Here is a 22,353-nt window from a genome sequence, read left to right as displayed (position 1 = left end):
ATCTTTTTTTCTGGGCTCTGCCCCTTCTCAGGGCTCAGATGGATTCCAGATGGACAAAACCCGGCCGGGGGCTCCACGAATTGGGGCAAGTTTCAGTGTGGGACAGCACCGCTTGTCCCACCAACCCATTCCTCTCCATCCCGACCCCTCAGGGGCTTCATGGAGCGAGGGGCCTGGGGGCTCTCAGCAGCATCCGCCACATCTTTCCTCTATGAAATACACCGCAGAGGCAGCACAGTTTCCAACGGGGAAAGAAAGGAAAAAAAAAAAAAATCAGGCTCCCAGCCCACCAGCTAATCCAGTCCAAGAGTTAAGAGCGAGTAGAAAGCTGTTTCTAGGTAACATTGACATTAAGGCTGAAAAGAAGCGAGAACAGGGAGAATAGAGATTTAGAAATGGGCACTGAGCTGCTTTTGCCAAGCTGGGCATTACAGCTCTTCTTGCTTCAGCCTTTACCAGCGGCCAGTATCCTAAATAGCTCCCGAATATCCTTCAGGAATATCCTAAATATTCCTGAAGCTCCCGAAGCAGCTTCCAGTGGGGAAGAGGAAAATAAAAATTTGCACTTAGGCAAAAATAGCCGCGTGGCTCCATTTCCCTCCTGAGTTGAGCTTATCTCTGGAGGGGACTACGAGATTTAGGGGGTTTGGCGCTGAGCACTGGCTGGTGCAGCTGCTGGAGGGGCTTTCAGGGGACCCAAATATAGAGCGTCTGCTGGAGCCTGTGGGCTGCAGGGCTGGGAAGGGTCCCCTCAGGCCGCCTTGCTGTCTGCAGGGCTGCCTCGTGGCGCCCATATAAATTTGTGCTAAAAGAGACAAAGAATTTCAAGAGAGATCTCCCAGGACGGGCTGCTTCGCAAGCTTAGCCATCAGTGTCCTGTTTCCCAGAGCGTCTCTGCTGCTTGGCTTGTCTTTGCAGCTGCCTCTGTCCTTTCGGATTGCTAAAATCACTGGCTTTTCAAGCCACTGGCAGCTCCCAGGGCTCGTAAAGCGGGAGCGTAAAAGCAGCCACTCAGATGTACTGCAAGGCTCAATCCGCAGGGATACGGCACAGGACCTCGTGGCATCCTTAACATCCTCCCACCCTGAAGACCCATGCTCAGCATGGGAATGTATTACTGAAAAGAACGTTAAAACGGCGTTTTTCTATCCCTGCTCCTAGATCAGCTGGTTTACTGCATGAAAGAGCCTGTACAGCTAATGGGGAAGGTGGAAGAACTTCTGCCCAAAATGTGGGACTGGAGACACTGTCAGTGAGATGCCATGGGCCAAGCTATGAAGTAATCAGGAACGAGGTCTCCCAGCTGGGAGGGCAGGGGATCCAGAGGGACCCTGGAAGTGGAGGCAGAAGCCCCACAACAGGGCTGCAGCCCTGTGAGCTCAACTAGCTCCAGGCCTTGGTCCTGTCCCTGCAGCTGCTCTCTGGCTCAGACCCAAGTTAGCTGCCCTCTGCCTTGGAAGGGGAGGAAGCAGTAGTGGCAACTGCTTTAATCCTCGGAGAGACTGGCTTGACTGAGCCTGGAATAGCCAAGCAAGCTCGCTGCTCTGTCTCTACTTCCTTCTACACGGTGACATGGGGCCAGGATGCAGATAGGAAAGTGTGGAAGTTCATAGCAAAGCAGCATCAGGGCGAGCTTCAGCCTCTCAGTCTCTGGTAAGTGCCGATCTGCGCACTAACCTCACTCTGAGCCCTAACCAGATGCTTGAAGTGGTTTATTTGCCTGCTCTGGGCAGAGGGGCTCATGCTGAGAACACTTGGCCTAAGTCAATGGCACAGGGTGCTTTCACCACTGTAATGAGCAGCTACGGCCCTTTGTATCTCCATAGCTGGAGCAGAGCTCAGCAGACAACAAAAGGAGGCAATTGTCATTTGAAAAGCCACCAAGCATTACCCCAGGATGGATAAGTGCAAAGCTTTGCACCCAGTTACAGCCGTAACATCTGTCCTGGATCAAAGCCTGCCCCACCAGCGCCCTTAGCCTAATGAATGAGGGCAGAATGCGAGGAAATCGGTGGGGGGGAAGACTGATGACAACACCGTTACCATGAAAAGAAAAGTATTTGGGGGCTCTTGCTGCGCTGGAGATGGATTCCTGGTTTGTGCCCCCACCCTGGCATCCCTCTCCTCTCAGCCAAGTTCCAGAGTGGGCAGGAAAAAAAATAATTACACTGAGCCAGCCTTTCTCTGGAGCAACGCTGGAGAATAGAAGTTGCTTTGATTTGGTAGATGGAGCTGGTTTAATTCAGCGCCCTGGGCAGACAGAGCCGTGGGAGAGGTTAAGACGTCTGGACTGGGGTAGATTTGCCATGAGAGGACCCAGGGCAAGGCGGGACCAGTGTCTAACCTGGCAGGAACCATCTCAGCTTTCAGATCCCGGGGAGCTGCTGGAATGGCAGGCAGCAAAACCGTTTTATTTGTGAGCAGGGGAACTGCATCTGGAGGCCCTGCGTGATGATAACCAGATGGGCCCCTTGAGGCTATTTTTCCATGTTTTTTTTTTTTTTTTTTTTTTTTTTTTTCCAGAACAGAGACACATTTTCACGTTGTTTCTCTTCCCTGAGTGTAAACAAGTCTAATACCCAAGACCTTCATCCCTTCACCCGGCCGCCACAACTGTGTCCCTCGTGTCTGCAGAGAGCCGTGCAGGGAGGCAAAGTTCATCTGAAGCAGCTTTCCAAGAAAGCAACCCCACACGAACCCCTCCTCCTCCAGATTCCTTCTCTCCCAAGAGCTCAAAGGAAGCATCTTAAGCATTTTACACAGGGTTTTATGGCTGCGCTGCCGATGCTATTTTTAAATCAAGGGGGAAAGAGTTGGTGGTATTTATTTATAAAGGCTTTATGAAAACCAGCCTCTTTATCCTGAGTGCTGCATAGAGCGATAATTGCGCTTCTTTTATATAAAGCCATGGAGCTTGCAGGCTCTCAGAAACACCCCTCTGCATGCACCGCTTTCACACAACACAGCCATTAATCAGAACAAGCCAACCAAGCAGCTAAACAGTGCCAGACCCAAATCCCAACAACTGCAAACACAAAGATCCTGCAACAGGATGTAGGGCAGAGTCCTCGCTCAGTCCTCAGCCCACCAGAGCCCACCTCACAGCGAGCTGCAGCTACAACAGCCACCAGACGCAGGGACACATGCTGGTGGGAACCATATCACTATCCCTGTCTCCAAACATAAGTTGTGATGGTGGTGGGGTTTTATTTCTTCTTTTTTTTTTCTTTTTTTTTTCTTTCTTTTTTTCAGACCTGCAGATCCTTCCTAAAACATTTTTTTTTTCTTCTCCTAACACAGGATATTCCCTACTCATCATGAGAAGAAAAAGGGACCTGTTACTATGCAATAGTCTCAAGCCTTTGTCTGGGGATATGGTTCTGGTAACCTTTAACTACAGAACCCTAGAGTAAGCGGATCTGGGCTGACTCAGGAAGCATTTAGTGCATTTCTGATACCACTCACCTATCTCTAGCCATAAGCAAATCTTTCAAGCTTTTTGCCTCATTGCCTAATGTCAAGTTCCACCATAGCAGATATTTCATTCACTGTGACCTTCTGGAACCAGCTAGCTTACAACACATCTCAAGACCAGCTTTTCCATTCAACACAATCCCACATTCAACACAATACACATGTTTCCATTCAACACAATACACTTTGGGTGGAAGAGCTAACTCTGTCTACAGCACGCCTGATGCTGATGACCATCTTGCATCCCTTTTTTCAGAGGGTTTTCTGAAGCCTCTTTTCTACAGGGTAACACAGACAGCGGTGCTTTTCCACGAGCGTCTCTTTAAGCATTTCAGAAACAATCTCAGCCCCTCCAATTATGCCAAACACACCAATAACACAAGCATCTTATCTATTCACATGCGCCCGGGATATCTGTGTAATAGCAAATGATGCTTTTTTTTCCCATACGGAATGGAGACTGACCGTTCGCTGAAGCCAGGATCATGGCTTGAAGCATTTCCGTGTCAAACTGGTTATTCGGCCAAGCTCCACCTTCCTCTCCATTCTGGGAGCTAAGGAGAAAGAAAAGAAACAGCAAGTTATTGCAGTTCAATAAAAAGGAGTGGGGTTGATAAGGTAAGGTATCAATAAGGTAACAGTGTGGACTTGCCATTGCAGATACACAGCCTGAGAGCAGCCCCATCAAACTACTCCRGGTGCGACTGCTGAGTTGGGCAGTGCTCCTGGAAAGGCTATGGATTTAAACCACTCTGCTAAGGAATACCCTAGCGACAAAATACTTTGAGGCCTCCATCCTTTTGCAGGCTTTTGAAGAATAACAACCWAAAAAAACTAGTTGGGAACTCAGTGATACTTCCAGAAATACTCCTACCTCTGATCTCAGAGAGAATCAGGCACCTAAATAGTTCAAAATCCCAGCAGGTGCCTTCACACATCAGTACATCACTTAAATACCATGAAAATGTTAGTCCTAAAGTCCCAGAGATCCTTGTACAATCAGATTATTTTCAGGTTAAAACTCCRTTCAATAGCTTCATTTGTGAGAATGAAAGCAAGAAAAACTTCAGGAGCTTTGGCATGAGCAGGAAGCCAGCTGTCTAGCCCTGAAGGGAGTCAAAGAGCAGGCACCAACTCTGAAGAACGTTGAGCAAGATTTCTGGGGGAGCGGTGGGCAGAAGACAGGGGAGGCGAGAGACCAGCTTGGTTCCTTGGGGAAGGCTAATGGATCGACTGTTAGCACAACAAACCATCCGATCGGCTTGGAGAATCCCTGGGGATGCTGTAAAGCTTCAGTTATGGGGCAGTTGTCCATCAAGGTCTAGAAAGCTCTGCATTCCTGTATTCATCATGTGCACAAGTCAACGTTTATGTGGTTGATCAGCAGGTCAGCAGAGAACTCTCAAACTCACCAGCTGTCAGGGCCTCTGCTCTGCCCCTGCAACAGCGTGTGAGYGACCATGTAGCACATGAACCCTCTTGGGAGCTGGACTGGGGCCACAGGTCTTGCCTGTCTCAGCCAAGTGCTCTGACCACCGTGCAACTCTYGCCAGGTTTTGGGAGGCAAGGCTCTCAGCTGTGGATTAGCTCACCTCAGCGGGTGTGGTGAGGGCTGCCGCCACTTCTGCGGCCAGGAACTCTCAAGATGTGAGAGGTCAYTCACGTTGGAGAAAGCTGAGCCTGCTTCCTAGGCAAGCATTCAAACCACCAGGCTGCAGGCCAAGGAGGTGGCCTCCTGCACCCAAGCTTCGCCTTGGAGGGGAAGCTGTGGTCAAAACACTCACATCCAAGAGGAGGTGTCCAACCCTAAAATCCTTTTCATTTGGAGACTTCCCCAGTTGTGGGATCTCCTCTTAGCTGCTCTGCGTCCAAGTGCTCAGCAAGTGCCCCAGCCAYGTCATACTAGTGCTAGTATGCCTACTCAGCATCACGGGCACCTCACCACCGTGCTGAGCATCATGCAACCTGAGTCCTCCTCCCMGATATGACTGCTCCAGCCTTTAGGTACAACACAGGTCAAGTTTGCCCATTTTGAAAACACGTCACTGAGATACAGACTGACCCGCATGCAAGTGAKGAACGCACAACAGCTTTCCTATTCCCCCCTGTACAAATGTCCTGTACACTCAGGAAGAAAAAGCCCAGATGCACAGACCAGATAAGAGCCCCAGTAAGTCCCGATCAGGATCAAAATTTATCCTGCTTGTTCATACAGCTCAGGATAGACCCCGTGAAAGATATGTATGCACACAACTCCCTTTGAAACACCTGGGCTTAGGGGAGACATGGACTTGGGATACTTCTGGGAGCTTCAGTGAGGGATAGAAATGCTTTTGAAAATCCGGTCTTAAGCAACTTGCTCAAAGATATGCAGGACCTCTGCCAGGACATGACTATCCTTCCTTTCCCCATTCCTCATTGCCTTTGTGACATAACTCTGGCCAGGGCCGTATTCCTGTTCTTGCTCTACTGTTTCATCTGCTGAGGACACAAACAATTACTTATTTAGCAGAGGATGTCCTGGCAGGACAGCTATAGCAGAACAGCTTTTGAAGTATCTGCCATCTGCTGCAACCTGGGGCATCCCAAAAATTATTCATAACTATCATCTACAACACAGCATGCTGGCTCAGTTTCAAGAAGGCCAGAAGAGAGTTTTGCCCGCCTCCCAAATTGATTTCAGTGTCTGCTCGTATTCTGGTTTCAGTGAGACTCCTCAAAGAAGATCGGAATTCCATCGTACTCGGCGTTACGCCAAGCAGTATGGAGCAATCTTTGCCTCAGAGAACAGAGCGTCCCAGCAGCCAGACCAAATAGGAGACAGCTTCAGGGATGGAGTGACCTATTCAGTGTCACAGGCAGGGCTAGGAACAGGGCTCCAGAGTATATCCAATAAAGGGCTTATGCACCTAAACCACCACCCATTCAGCCACCACTTAACCCCAGCAGCTCCTCCCTCACCAGATGTCTCCCTGGTTGACAACTGTTTCCCCTGATGTTTCGATGCTGCATGGAGCCTGTCCGGATACACCCATCTCCATATTAATTTCTCAGGAGGAACCCAGTCTGGCCTGGTCCTTAGGGACCTCTAGCACCATGATGTCCTTAGGGACCTGTAGCACCTAGGGAGGGGAGCAGGGAAAGAAGGCACAAAAAAGGCCAAAGTTAATTTGACTGGAGGGAAGATGTGGTTGTAACAGTCCAGCGGTCTGAACCAATGTCCAATCTATATTTCACTCCTTCTTTGGTATAAAAGTGCAGGCACTGTGTGAGGCATCCTTTTTTCCACTTCCCAGAAGACTGTTCCATTACTTTTCACCCTTCCTTCATGCAACAGCCTACCCTGGGCAGAAGCCTCCTCTACCTCCTGCTAAAGCTGTGCCTCTGCACAGCAGGACAGAGCAAACACATGGAAGAAAAGCATCACCCTATAATCAGGGTGTTCATCCTGAAGGCCGGATCAGGGTCCCCAAATTCTGAGATCCCAATAGGCTTTTTCCCCCAAGTAAGCACTTCCATCTCCCTTCCAATGAATCACAGTCTTTTGGCTGCATATGGATAGAGATGAAGAACCATCATCCTATAGCTACTGCCAAGGATCAGACTTGCCTGGCACTGAGTTGGAAGGATATTCTGCTAAGAAGGGAGGAGGAAGAGGAAGAAGAGATGTGACTGTCAGTCCCTGCAGGCCGGGAGGATGTTGAAGCTCTGGGTCTTAGAATCACAGAATCATARAATGCTTAAGGTTGCAAGGGACCTCCAGAGGTCATCTAGTCCAACTCCCCTGCTCACGCAGGGGCACCTAGAGCACGTGGCACAGGCCTGTGTCCAAGTGTGTTTTAAAGATCTCCAGAGGAGGAGACTCCACAACCTCTCTGGGCAGTCTTCAGTGAGACATGCTCAATCTGACCTGAAGCACTATATTTGATGCAAGTGGGAAGGTATCTGGTCCACTCTGCCTTTCTTTTGAGTGCTCCCAAACGTACTCAAAGTAGGGCCAACCTCTCAGTTAGATGCAACTTCATATTAGATGCTTAAGGTCTTGAGCTGTTGAACTTCTGATATTTCCAAGACATATTTTTGGAGCCTCTCTGGACCTCTGTCCCAGTGTTTGGCCACCCTCAGGGGGAAAAGTGTTTCCTAATATCTACTCAGAATTTGTTGTGTTGTAACTCATGCCCATTGCCTTTCACTGTGCACTTTTGCACAGGGTCCGTGTCTGTGTTATCTACAAAATTCCCTTGGACAGAAGACAGCAAGTAGCTCTTCTCTTAGCTCTCACTTCTCTAAGCTGAAGAAACTCAGCTCTCTCAACCTCTCCTCATCAGTTACGTGCTCCAGACCTTTGATCATGTTGGTGGCCCCTGTGCATCCATGTCCTTGTTGTACTGGAGAGCCCAAAAGTGGACACAGCGCTCCAGATGTGCTCACGCTCAGCCTACAGCACAGGCATGTGCTGCATCTCTTGAGTCCTGGCTCCAGCTCTTTCTAATACTCTCTCTTCAAAGGAGTGTAGATAAGCCAGCACTTCAGGCCCGAAACAGTGTTCCTGCTGCATATGATGTCACACAGGAAAGCTATTTTAGAAATGCCTTAGAGCTGCAAAAAAGATCGGCATTGAGCTCATTTCTATATGCAGGAAATTGAAGTGCCTCAATTGCTTGCAGTGCAATCATGCAGAATTCAGAGGCACGGAAAACACAAGTGCAGTAATCTAAAGATATCCTAAAATAAGTACTTACGCCTAAAAAAGGGCACACATCTGATGTCTTCCATCAGATCTGGCTGCCTTCCATGGCTATAGGACAGAGTTGTGAATTGCTGATTTACAATTCTACAACTAAAAGCCCACTTTTCCCCACTGATTCGAACTGCTTCTTCTACCTGCCTGCAACAGAGAGACCTTAAAGCAACCCCCCTCACAGGACTGCACACTGCTCATCCTGAGCCTTAAATAATCCTCTGGGGAGAATGCCCAAAACTTAGAGAGGCTGGTTCCTATGGAAATGACTGAGGGGAAATCACATTTTTAATACAGATGACATTTACTCAATAGGCTTTCTTTAAAAACCCATCCTCCACAGCACAGCTTTTTTTTTTTTTTTTTTTTTTTTTCCCTGTTAAATTCCTTTCCTGCTCAGTTCAGGAACACAGAAAATAGCTGTTCTTTATTCAGGGGCATTTCCAAGGCAGCTAGGACTGCAGAAAGAGAAACAATCGCCCAAATCTACATGTGAGACAAAGAGGCAAGTCTTTCCGTGCCAGGTCTCCCGGGAATACGGTGTCTGAGGTGGATGGGGGCATCATGGACACAGGTCCATGGGCAGCAYTGAGGTGCACAAAGCCACGTGCTTTTCACCCCGAGGGGAACTGCTAGGACAGAGGTGGGTATATCTAGGGCACATGCCACCAAGACCTTCATTAAACTCAGCCAAAGTGGATGCATGGAAGTTGGGAAATGCCAAAATGGAAGGTTGTCTGCGCAGTCCTGATATAGCCTCATTACGCATCAAATTACAGTGCTGCCTAAATACACAGGAGCCTATARGTTTTCCACAGGCATCCGCCCAAGCGGAGCACAGGGTGGCCACATGTCTTGGCCCGACTGTCTATTTTGTGCCCGTCCACCTGGCCAACACATTGTCCCTTTTTAAACTCCTCTTTGAGCACAGAATTATTCATTTCCGTATGGAGTTTCTATGGAGCTTGTTGCCACGGCATCGAAATGCCTCACAAACATTTATTTGCACAGCTGCCCGGTGAATTTCTGGGAAAAAAAAAAAAATGTTTTCCTCATTCTGCAGATGGAAACCTGGCTTTCAGACCAGCACTACAAGAAAATGAAGGAGCTGAAGGCCACAAATACACGACTGCAGAGGGCTAGGGGGGGATTGCTCTTCGTCTCTCCCCTCCCATTCCCTCAGCATCCTCCCTGGGGGAAAGATCCTGCTCTTCCATCACTGCCTGGCGGGTCCAGGCTGCATCCTCAGACCTCATTCCCTGCCGGTCCCTGATGCTGCCAGGCTGCTTCCCTCAGCCCTGCCCCCATTGCCTTGCTGTTTCCAGGCTCTATTCCGACGTCCCTTCCCCCACGACTCCACTCAAGCATCCTCCCACACACACCAGAGGCAGCAGCAGAAGCGGAATCTCAGCCTGAGCAGTTTTCAGCTTGGCAAAGTGACAGGCAACAGGAAAAGGAGCTGTCCCGGGCAGCGGGGAGCCTCGGCCGCTCTTAAGGTGCGCTGGAGGCTGCTCACCAAGGCAAGGACTGAGCATCGCCTGGCCCCACAGCCCACCCCATCCCACCCATGGCATGTGTCCATGTGTCCACCATCCCCTGCCCTTCCTCCCGCACCTCCCAAAGTCCCCGAAAAAACGGGAGCAGCACAGAGACCACCCGAGCTTCCTTCCTTCTGCCTTAAGGGAGGATGCTGCCTGCCCTTCCCCCCGGCTCCGCACATTCCCTGCTTCTTCTGTAATGCAATTATTCCCGGCTGTCTCCAGCCAGTGTAAGGCACAGCTTTACAACCGTGACTTTGCAAAGACAGGACCCGACAGTTTAGCAGGCGGAAGGGATGGTTTGCAGCAGCTCACAGGGCAGTGCTGGGAATGGCTCGCAGCCCTCGGAGCTGCTGAGATGCTGCTGGGTGAGCTGGAGCGCCAGGATGGAGCTGCAGCAGCTGGATAGCAAGGGAGCCTGTGGACAACCGCCCTGCACGAGGAGGCCCAGCACTTATGACAGAGCTGCATCCAGCAGCATAAACAAGAGCAAAGAACAGCCTGTCTGCATGACCCATCCTGTCACCACACATGCCACAGACATGAGAGGGAAGCTATTTTTGGAGAATGCTTYGGAGCTGTTATTGTGCCTGTTTGCTGCATTCCTGGGCCTCTACAGCCAGTGGTCTGGGCTCAGCTGTGCAGGAAACAGATGGGGGGAGAAAAATTAAACATGTCGCACCTGCTAAGCTACCTAAAATAGTGTTTCTAAACATAAACTCATGATGATGAAAGTCCTGATATTTTGGGGACCTCCAGAGTGACAAACACAATCCTCAGCTAGAACATTTCCCGTTCTCCACAAGTCTCTCTCCATYGCTCTTTGGCCAGCTTGGCAGGATCCGGATGTCTCAGGGTTCAAGGGCCACGACAAATAACAAACAAAAGTGCAGCAAAATACTGGCCCAGAACAGTCCCTCCTTCTGGGGAGAGGAAGGAAGCATCAGGCTGGAGAGGGCTGCGTGGTCTAAARAGAAATCCAAACACAGCTTCTTGTGAGGGTGGGTTAATGCATCGGAGGGAGACGGGAGCTCACAGGACTCCCTCACAATGCCGGGGGAAGCTGGGCTGTCTCGCAGCTGTGGAAGCGGGGGCAGAGCTAGGAGACACCGTTGCACAAGCTCCAATTTCAATTCCCGGGAAGCGCCTTCCACTGCAGCAGGCCGCGGCGCGGGCACTCCAGGGAGAGGAGAAAGGAGAGCAGTTATCCAGGCACAGCTCCTGCTCCAGCATCGGAGCGGCTCCCGCGGGATCTCTCCCTGCCCGTGCTCGTCCCAGCCCCCACCAACACGCTCCGACTAGAGCGCGCACCAGGGCCAAGCCAGGCTTTAAATGCTTTAAAGCGCTTTTCCGCTGTGCTGTGCAATAGGAAACTGCAGCTCGAGCCTGGAGCTTCCAGAGCTCAGTCTCATCTGAAGACCCCCCAAGCTCCGAGCAGAGCAATGCTGCACATTGCAAAATCACACATCTGGCCTTTGCTGGGGTTGTGTGGATCCTTCAGAGATGTTTCCTGAGCAAAGTCCCACATAGGCTGGAAATGGCCTTATCTGGCACGTTCCTCACAAAAAGGACCTCAAATTTCTCCTCAAAATGCATTCCTTTTTCAGGCTTCTGAGGACCAGAACACACTGGAGCTGTGTGTCCCTGTGTGCCACAGTGTGCACTTCAACCAAGGGTATTCCCAGGGTGCTGTGATTTTTCAGGCACCTCTCCTCAAGCCCTGACCTTGCCACGCTCCTGGTCACACCTTCGCCTGGCTCCATGGTTGCATTCAAGGCACTGCTCTCCTGCCCATCCAGGGTGAGTGGGTGCACAAGAGGGGCCTTCATGTAGCCCCAGAGAGAAGCGAAGAGCAAACATCATGCAAACAGCAGATATGACCGCGGGGCAAGTCCAAAGGCACTTTACTTCCCTGGCCTGTCACTTGAGCCTGTGTGTTCCCCGAGACACGTCAAGCAGCTGAAAGCAGCACTGTGCTCTACACGTTGCAGGAGCCACCAGGGAATTGCAAGTGTCTGCCCAGACAGATGCAAACAGCCAGAAGGAACTAGTGAATTTGGACCTAAGACAATTACACCTCTTTTCATTCACCTACAAAACATGCAAAGCCTCATGTTCAGAAGCAAATTCTGCTGCCGCAACATAGATGTTGACTTGAGTCTCGGTGCATTTGGGAAGAAAATGAGGAATTACAATCTACTTCCTAACATACCTGGGTGTCAGTTATTTTTGCTGCTCCCGCTGCCCCTCCGAATGAAGGGCTGAGAGTGGGAAGTTTGCGCTTGCAATTGGGCAGTGCAGGAGTGCCAGGAGTTATTCCCAGGGCCTCCCGACATTCGGCTGCTGTCTGACCGTTCCTTTACTCCTGTCTAGCTGAGATCAGGTTTGCCGGCCCCGTAGAAGCTGCTGACATACTGCACCCCTACCACTTACATGAAAATCAGCACAGAAAGATCCTAATTGCGCTCTCCAGCTAGGGGAAGGCTCAGTTACCCGCTGTGCTTTCCCTGCCAGCTATCCTGTCAAAGCCCATCACTGGGTAGACACWCAGCATAGGGAGATGGTGATAAGCGCTCATTCTGCTGCTGCAGGGCACAGCTGGGGATGCTATGGAGGAAGACAGGGTGCTGCAGAAGGCTGTGGGCAAAGCAGAAGGCTGCGGATGTGATGGGGACCAAATAGTATGTCAGAAGAGAAGCACGTCCCCTTCTGCAGTACAGCTGGCTCCCTACAGCGGGGAGCCCGCAGCTCCCATGTGTGACATGAGCTGCCACRTTTTCAATGAATGAGTGAATGAAAGTTAAAACGAAGAGTATTTACGCTGTCTCCCACCCCCATCCACACACTGACGTACTTTAGTACTCGCCACGGTATTGACCATGACGTTACCTATCATGCAGCATAAATTCCTTCAGGGTTACAACACTCACAGGCCGCCCCCGCCGTGACCATTCAGTCAGCAAATACTTCTCCGCTTGTGGAAAGACTTAGAAATGTTGTTGGAACCTGCGTGTGGATCTGTCTGAGCTGAGCATCTGACCCCGCTGTGCAAATGCAGGAGCGTGCGCGTGTCCCTGCGTGCRTGCCGGTGCTCCGGCTTGCACACGCTTTGGGAAGTCCCAAACACACGGCACGGTTCCAGGGTGCCCTGAGTGCMCCACATAGAAGTTTCCTTTGCAGGAACGTGTCCCTGGCCTGCTGGTGTGATGGATTCACTTGGGAGCTCCTGATGCTCCCAAGTACATGCCAGAAGCCCCTGGAGTGGCACCAGGTCTTAGGGCRTATCTGAATGCTGTGCTTCCTGCAGGCACCGAGATACCAAGAACGCTTCAGGAGCTTTAGAAAATATCCACGGAATGCCTTTTTTTCCATCTGTCTGATTCATCTAGTAATGACTGTCCAAGTTTTGGCACCCAAGAGTGGGAAAAATAAATAAATAAAGGAACCAAGGAAGAAAGATTGCAGCTTTCCTATCACCAGAGTTGCACGTGAGTGTGTCCCCTGCCCCATCCCTGCTGTCCTCTRCACAGGTCGTGAGACAGTGGCCCTGTGTCAGACAGGGCAGCTGTGCGGCTGTTTAATGGGTGAATGAAGTGAACATCACTATTGACCGGGTTTAGCCTGGGAGGGCTCACAGAGGCATTTAAAACCATTAGCACAGGGAGGAGATTGRTGGTGGGGGGTGTGTGTGAAGGGAATGACAATCCATTGTCTCCTGTTTGCATATTTTACTCATCCCTCCCCTCTAAGTGCTGGGATCCCCATACAGTCTCCTACTTCCTTTTGAATCCTTCCACCTCAGTCTCCCCAGTTTGCCCCGTCTGGAATCGCCTCCTCTAGCCCACGTGGCCTGAGRTTGTCCCCAGTTCCTCCTTCAGGTACCCAGGACACACAGTCCCTCCCCAGCCTGGATGGGAAGGAACCTTCATCATCCTCCCATGCTCTCCTCAAGGCTACCAGGACCCTCCCCTGCTCCTCCAAGTACAAAATTCTGACCCAAGCCCAGCGCTTTGCTGAATAAACGAGCGAGCAAAGATCAAAACAACGAGGGGGTTGTTGAGCAAAGAACATGAACATGTGGGGCACAAGTCAGTTCTCTGTTCCTCTGGTGAAAGATCAGCAAGATGGGTCCCTCACACCGGTACCAGTCCCCGTGTTCTCCTCCCCTCCGGCCACCCATCCCGGGAAATCCCACACTGTCAATCCCACAGGGACTCACCCTGCAATGCCGCTAGCTTGGCACTGCTCTGGACAATTGAACACTGTAGCCTCCACTACAACCCCCACCAATAGGATATGTTTCTGAATTGAATTTGCTGCTAATTAGCATTCTGCATTCATTTGCATCTGCCCAGAGACTACATGGGTACATTAAAAAAAAAAAAAAAAGGAAACAAAATACAAACATTATTAAGCTAATCAATTTGTACTCCTGCTTCTCCCAAACAAGATTAATTGAGAATCACTCTCCTAATTTAAAGGTCTAATGCTACCCCTGATGCTTTCCAGGGATATTGTCTAGTTTGCTGACAGCTCTCCTCTGTTTCAGATCACCAAAGAGCAAATCCGCTTTACTGGCCACTAGAAGTGATGACGTAAAAGAAAAAGAGATAGCTCCTGCCTTGTTGAACTTACACTGAGCTTTGACTGGTTCTAGGTAGTCAGAGACATGTGGGATTTTTCTCCGTGTCCAGGTCTACACTGTGGAAAGGCAGGGTTGTTCTCTCTTCCACTGCATATTAAAATATTGAAAGAGAAATGACAACATTGGTTGTAGCCTACTTTCTGCTTTAGGGTCAGTGCCAGACTCCCTGCAGGATCCATTCAATCTGCTAGCCTAAGCTGCCTTGTCTTTATTGCTATTTAATTTGCACTAGGCAAATTCAGTTAAGAATTTTTTTCACTTCAGGGCTGGCTTGCCAAGCCCCAAGCAGAGCTCCGGAGTTCAGGAGCACACAGTGCTGCAAAAGCTTATTTTTGGGAGAAGAAAAGAACAACAGGAGAGCTCAGGCAGTTTCCCTTGCCTTAATGTCTATGCAATCAGCTGAGGTCTSAGGATTCACACAACAGACATCAAAAAACCCTAGTAAGACCCAGGAACAGCACAATAAGGAGCAAACTGCTCTCCAAGACTTGTCAGGGCTAGTCTTTGTCCACATGATAATACTTTCTATTGACATCTCTTTAAATCTTAACATTGATTTGGAAATAAAAAAGCATCTTCTTTAATTTAAGACGGGATAAAAGGAAATGACATGAAATTCAGTGMGTGTAGTTTCATCGCAAACATGAAATCTGCACATGGGCAGGTGGTGAAAAACAGCATGAATCAAAATCCTCCGAGTTATTTCAGTACAAACCCGTGTTCGGAGGCCCCAGAGGCCAATCTGARCAGTCTGTGCGTGGAAAACTGCCAGAACTGGCACTGATAGGAGCCTTCAGCAATTGTTTCAAGGACTGCACTGGACACCGGATCACCTAGTTCCAGATCACGTAGCACGCTGAGGACAAACCGACCAAAATCACATGCACCAGAATCTGCTTGAGGTGCTGTTTTGGCTGCCCTTGAACTGAGGCTGCCTGCCTGCTTGCCCCTGCCCCATGATTTGAGGGAAGGTCCTCATCACTGAGCTATGTAGGTCAGCACTGCATTATCCCTGTGCCTGGAAGAGAGGATGCTAGAAGAGATACCATGCTAGGAGGGAGAGCAACAAAGCTGCTCTGATGGGGCTCGTTTGCTCACTCCTCGTAGCAAAACTATTACAGTGGCTCCTGTGTACTTCTGTAGCACGGGGCTTTCCAGCTAATTACCATTTCAACTAGAGCATAAATGTTTAGAGATATTTTCCTTGATTAAAAAGTTGCCACTCATGGGGAGTTCAACAGAGCTCTGSGAAACTGTTCCAGACATTTCCTTGTTGTTAAAGCTGATGCCCAACTGCTAGTTAGAATACTTTTAGCTCGCTATCAAACCCGAGCTCCTATTTTAGCTTTCTCAACTGGGAGAGCCTAGTAACAAGGTTTAACTGCCGTGACAGTATTTACTACTTGGCTATAGCAGGTCTCTCGACTTTCTTTCCGCAAAACTAAATTACAGAGCCACCTCGAGAGAAGGATTCAGACAGTAAGCAGTCAGCTACAGCGAACACTTAACTGCACTCCCAGACTGGAGCCCAGCTCCCTGGGATCCCCATATAGAGTTGTCAGAAACTACAAGGCAGCCGCTCCAGCCCACCAACAGCTACRGTGAAGTACAGAGATGTGAGCTCTCTAGTATCTGCACAGATAAAATACCTGACCCAACCTGCCAAGGAAGCCCAGAATCAGCATTTAATTCTGTTTCTTCCAGCCAGCATTACAATCTTTCCACATACAAATTATCCTGAAGTCCTTTCTGCAGTCACCCCACACTAGATTAGGCTATTGACCCAGGAAGGCACAATCCTTTCCTAACTACTTGCTTATCCCTATGGTGCTCAACACAGTTCCTTCTCAGGAGAGATCTCCTCCCTCTGCCTGTGAGCTAGGAGAGGAGATGGGAGAGGTGAAAGACAACTGCTCAGCACTTTCTGTCCATGATTCCTCACTGTGCAGCAAGGAAGATAAACTTTGTTGAACGAGAGGTAAGAGGGACAACAATCAAGAGATGGGTACTGAGTCAGGAGGCAGGTTCCCTCCTCTACCTATAGAACTTTGACATTGCATACAGCTTATTTTAAAAACTCAGGCATAGTTTTGAGAGCAAGACCAGACCTTGGGACCTCTGCCCTGTGAGTTTCCTCACCCACTAGATCTAATTTCTTTTTTTTTCTTAGCATCCCTCTGTTCTGTTGCCCAGCTGCAGTGTGAAGGGTGCAAAGGAGTCSTCATCTGGATGAACTACCCTGTGTTGGGTTACAGCATTTCCCAAGGAATGTGAGAATGGGCCCAAAATCCCAAACAAATGGAACTGGATCCTAATTTCCCAAAACTAATTCTACAGCCACAGTACCTCAGAGAAGAAAGCATGTACACTTGCATTTTGAAGGAACATGATCCTGCTGGAATAAGTTAGACAGGGCGAAGACACAATTTTCTAGCCAGGTCTTTGAGGTCCTAGGCCTCATCTGCACAACTTCTGGCTGCCTGGGAGTTTACACAGGAGTTTGGCACTAAGTGCTCGAGCCAGACCAGGCAATGCAGTTAATCAGCACCGAGCCTAACGATCTGTGGTTGGTAAAGGGACTCAGTGATTTCAAGAGCCTCTGAGCAGGGAGAGAGATTGTTTATTTTGGACTCAAAATCTACCTAAATCTTGCCTAAATGCTCAATATCTGCTTCAGAAAATAAGTCGTTCCCTATGAAGCATGTTTTCCAGTCCTTTATATATCTCACAACTTTATCTGGAGCTTGTTGCAGTTCCTGAGTGTCCCTCTTGAAGTGTGGACACCAAAACCGGATGCACTGCTCCAAACAGCTGTCACACCAGTGTCAAACGGAGCTAACACAGAAACAGCACCACTCCCAATTCTCTAGCTGTGCAGCTCTACCAAAGAAATGGTGAAAATCCATCCTCAGAGCTACTACCCAAGGAGCCTCCAGCACTACAACCAGGGTCAAAGGAAATGAATCCAGACACATGCATGGGGAAAAAAAAAAAAGAAAAAGAAAAGCACTTACCCACTGGTTCCAGGTCTCTGGGTCTGAGAGAAGCGCCAGTCTGTGTTAGGCTGAGCTTGCTGCAAAGAAAATAGAAAGTTTTAACTCCTCTATTCTTCTGTCTGAAATCAAAGCAAAGGGATCCTGGATTATTTCACTCTGGAATATCAGAGTATTCTTTCCACAGAAAGCATATCAACTAGAATAATAACCAAAAAAAAAAAAAAAAAAAGTGAGAGAGAAGAGAGAGACAGCAAGGGAGAGAGAAAAGAACATTAAACCCACCCTGCTTTCCTCACTGTCTCTGAAGCAGTGTGAATGCTAAAAAGCATGACAAAAACTATTCAGAGAATAATCTTCCAAAGAAGCTCAGGAAACCAGGCTGTGAAAGAAATGAAGCATGAAGCAATCTGATAAGGGCATTAATTTTAGCAGGAGAAATGGTACCAAAGTAACGAGTTTAGGGGAGCACATGGGAAGTGGGGGTGGCAAATTAACTGGAGAGTTAATTGATACTGGGAAAGATCCTTTTAATGCCAGAGGGTGAAATGATAACAGACCTCCCTAATCTGTCCTTCTCTGTCCTYAAAAAAGGCTTGCCTGAGATCTTGATTTCACACATTGTGTTTGAATGACTTTTCCTAGATGCTTTGGCCTTGGAGCACGGCAATATTTTTCTGTCCACACAGAAAARAATGAACTTCCGACAACCAGAAAAAAAGCATTATTTGTTCAGGGGACACAATAACCATGAGACACAGCAACATACTTTGTAACTCCATTAGCAGGCCTTGTATTCCTTTTCGTCCATGTTATTTTACCACCAGACAATGGACACTTTGTAAATAAGGAAGGACACGAAAAAGGACTCTGTATTACTCATTTGAATCATGCCTTTGTGAAGATCAGTAAAAAGCAGGACTCTTTTCTGTCTGAACGACGCATACTTCCTAAAATTGTAATCTTCTTAATTAACTCCAGAAGTGTTACCTGGAAATGCTACCTGGAAAGGGTAACATTTCTCTCAGTTACCTTAGGAATGAGCAGCTCACAGTCCATAAAGCGTAACAGAAATTTTATAGGATTATTCTGCTTGTACATGCAATTACTAAGGAAAATTGAAGACGGATACAGCTGACCTAGATTTTTATTTGGTAGATGTGATTTTGCTAATTTCCCCACAGCTTTGATGATTCTGGTGAAGGAATACATTAGAATAAATTACTGACTTCCCTAAAATAGCGGCCCCACTGTTCTCCATGCTGCATGCAAATTAAGTTGTTTAAACACTCGTCCTCTGGATTTCAGATACGCACATTTTCTGCACACACTGGCACACAATCTCCCAATCAATAAGCCCTTCCCAATCTATTTTTAGAATTCCTATTATAATTGCTACTTTCAAATTTAGGGCAGGCATTTACGGACACAAAATGTCTTTAGAGATATATGCCAAAGTTATAAAAGGTACAGCTAAATGCAGTCACCTAAATYCATATTTAGACATACAAATAAAAAGGTCTCGAGTTTTTGAAGCACGCTGCTGCCTAGGTCTCTCCAAGTTCAAGGGCATACAAGGTCATCACGACCTTAGAGGAAAACATCGCTACTTCTGGTGATGAATTACGAATTCAAAGCCCCCTGCCTTAACTTGCCATGGTTGATAGAGATCACTTGCCTGGGCGCAATCAATAGTTAACATTTCAGAGTCAAAAAATGAGAAATTTCTACAGCACACCTCCTAAACCAGAGCAAGATAAGCASTGAGAAACTTTTCTTTATGGTAACTTCCTTCTGTGCCTAGGTTCATAGGACACGCAGAATAAAGTTAAATGCCAAAAAAAAAGAAAAAAAAAAAAGAAGAAAAAAGAAAAGAATATACAGATCATGCTAAGAATCTCTTTAAGAATAAATGAGTACCAAGAAGGCCAAAAGAAAATTCTCCTGTTTTAACCCAGCTGTCACAATCACACAGTGTTTCAGTTGACCGTGACTTTCACCGCTTGCCATCACACCACCACGCAGAGCCAAATCCTTCACCAGCCACCTCCCGGGCAGGTGAAGGCAACATACTCATCCTCAAGGCCACCTTCTTTAGCGGAAGGACAGGCAGAGAAGAGCAAAGTAACCTGGACAGTACAGACCACTGCCCATAGCAAACAGGACGGCACAAACATCACCCATTTCTTACCCCATCACAGGGACTCGCTAAGGTGCTGGTCGCCTGCTCATAGGCAACCATGCTTTCGGCGGTGCTAGAATGGCTGAAAGGTTTTACAAAGAGGAAATCGCTTTGATCAGACATGGGAGAGAAGCAGGAGGTGTATTGCTGTGCCTGGGACGTCAGGCCTGCTCCTCCCACATCCAGGTACTTGATGAAGCCGTCCGGCTTCAGCTGCCCRCGGAAATGGGTGGTGGGCTTGCGGCCTGTCCCTTGGCAGCAGCCCATGAGGGTCCAGCTGGAGCCAGAGCCAGCCCTCAAACATCTGGCGCCCACAATACCAAATGTCACACACGACACCAAGGAAAGGGACACAAGGGAGATGATAAGGTAAAGAGTTATGTTGGGATCCTTGGGAGAAGATTTGGGGAGGTCCATAGACTCGGCAAAATCCTGCATGTTCTCCTCCAGAGAGATGACTATTGCCACAGAGGCTGAGAGGGACGGCGTCCCRTTGTCCCTCACTTCAACCACCAGCCTATAGGGAGCTTCTGACTCCTGAAGGGCCCGTGCGACCCTTATCTCTCCAGAGCGGTGCTCTATGCGGAAAGGCAAAGTTTCAACACTTTCCTCCAGATGGTAGGACAGCCAGGCATTATGGCCACTATCAGCATCCACAGCTACTATTTTGGTGACCAAATAGCCAGGTTCTGCCAAAGCTGGGATGGCTTGGTGGAAGGCGGAGCCCTTGGGAACAGATGGGTAGACGATGGYGGGAGCATTGTCATTCTGGTCCATGACAAACACATGGACCACAGCAGTGCTGCTCAGAGCGGGAGACCCAGCATCCTTCACCTCCACAGGCACCTGGAACACCTTGTCCTGCTCAAAATCCAAAGCCTGGATGGTGTAGATGGTGCCATTATCCTGGTCTATTTGGAAATAAGTTGAGATAGGTAAATCTTGCAGCCCGTTGTCCAGCATAGAATAAGACAGCTTGGCATTGCTTCCCTCATCAGAGTCAGATGCTGACACTGAGAAGACAAAGGTCCCCGGAAGAGAGTTTTCTTGAATGTGAGCCGTGTAGGAAGGGCTGGAGAAGTTTGGCGCATTATCATTCACATCAGCAATTCGGAGGAAAATTGTTTTTTGTGTGGACCTCTGTGGGGACCCTGAATCTGTAGCCCTCACAGTGATGTTGTATTCACTGGCCTTCTCCCGATCAAGGGGGCCATCTGTGACCAGTGAGAAGTGCTCTTTGAAAGATGACACAAGTTTAAAGGGGAGGTCTTTAGCTATCTGAAGGTGGACCTGGCCATTGTCACCAGAATCGCTGTCTTTCACMCCAATGAGGGCAATCACAGTTCCCGGGATTGCATCCTCCTGCACTGGGCTGGAGAGGGAAGTCAGCACAATCTCTGGGCTGTTATCGTTGATATCGATTAATTCCACTCGCAGGTGACAGTGTCCCTCCATGGCCGGTGATCCCTTGTCTCTGGCTCGAACTGCAATCTCATAAGCGCTGGATTCCTCGTAGTCCAGTGAGGCTTTGGTTCTGATCTCCCCTGTCTGAGGATCCAAGTCGAACAACCTGGTGAACTTCCCAGGTGCGTTATTGCTCGTTTTGAAAGAATATTCCACTTCCCCATTGAGGCCTTCATCCAAGTCGGTGACATTCAGCTTGGTGACCAGTGTGCCCACTGGCACGTTCTCCTCCAGATGCACTTTGGATATGGGTGGGTCGCAGACAGGTGGGTTGTCATTTGCATCCAGGACATGGATGGTGATCTTGGCAGTGCCAGATTTCACTGGATTCCCTCCATCCAGGGCTGTCAGGGTTAAATGATGGACAGCTGCTTTCTCTCTATCCAGTGCTTTCTGGAGGACAATCTCAGGCATTTTAACACCATCTCCTCTCACGTTGATACTCAGGGCAAAATGCTCACTGGGGCTGAGCTCATAGGTGGCGATGGARTTGGAGCCCATATCAGGGTCTTCCGCTACCTCCAGGGGTAGCCGAGTCCCGGGGTTGGCGACTTCGGTGATCTCCAAAGCCACTTGCTGCCTGTGGAACTGCGGCGCATTGTCGTTCACGTCGAGGACGTCCACCTCGACTCGGTGAAGCTGGAGGGGATTCTCCATGACGAGCTGGAGATGCAGGAAGCACGTGGGGCTCTGGCCGCACAGAGCCTCCCGRTCCAGCCTGCTGTCGAGGAGCAGCACCCCCGCCGCCAGGTCCACCTGGAAGTGCCGCTGCTCSCCCTCGCTCACCAGGCGCAGGTTGCGGGCGGCCAAGCTCCGCACCTCAACCCCCAGGTCCTTGGCCACGTCGCCCACGAAGGAGCCCGGCTCGCGGTCCTCGGGCACGGAGTAGCGGAGCTGGGCGCTGCAGGGGGGCGGCAGGGCGCAGAGGGCTCCGAGCAGCAGCAGCAGCCGCTGCCATCGCAAACTCCGCGCGCCGTGCATGCCGCGGCGGCTGTGCGAGCGGAGCGGAAGCGGCTCCGAGCAGCCTCCCCCTGCTCCCCGCCCTCCTCTGCCCCGCTCCCAGTCCCGCTCCCGGAGCCGGAGGCTCCGCCGCGCAGCCCCGCGCCGGAGCCCCCGCGCCCCGCGCAGCTCCCGCGGGCCGAGCCGGGCAGAGAGAGAGCGGGGCGGGCGGGGGCGGGGGGGGCTCGCGGACACGGTCGCAGCCCCGCCGGCTGAGCGGCTCCTCGGCACACAGAGGCGCGCAAAGTCGGCGAGCGCAGGGGACGAACCGAGTGACAGTTTTACGTCTCACAACAGCGGGGGAGCCCCCTCCTCCT

At 49.6% G+C, this 22,353-nt stretch overlaps 1 protein-coding gene across 3 annotated transcripts in view; it reads right to left on the bottom strand.

Moving 5' to 3' along the window:
* Positions 1-22,353, bottom strand: part of LOC112951734 (protocadherin gamma-C5-like) — a 38,727-nt gene that overhangs the window by 4,151 nt on the left and 12,223 nt on the right. For all 3 annotated transcript variants that reach the window (XM_026044495.1, XM_026044493.1, XM_026044494.1), the window contains exons 2-3: positions 17,413-17,471; positions 3,940-4,028 (exon numbers count right to left, since the gene is read on the bottom strand). In XM_026044495.1, the coding sequence (XP_025900280.1) occupies positions 3,940-4,028; positions 17,413-17,471 (148 nt within the window). The remainder of the gene's footprint in view (positions 1-3,939; positions 4,029-17,412; positions 17,472-22,353) is intronic.

Source organism: Nothoprocta perdicaria, unplaced genomic scaffold, assembly GCF_003342845.1.
Source record: "Nothoprocta perdicaria isolate Ctin4 unplaced genomic scaffold, notPer1 scaffold_369, whole genome shotgun sequence".
Lineage (NCBI taxonomy): Eukaryota > Metazoa > Chordata > Aves > Tinamiformes > Tinamidae > Nothoprocta > Nothoprocta perdicaria.
The sequence above is the reverse complement of the archived record's forward strand: the minus strand, read 5'-3'. Positions and strand labels throughout refer to the sequence as shown.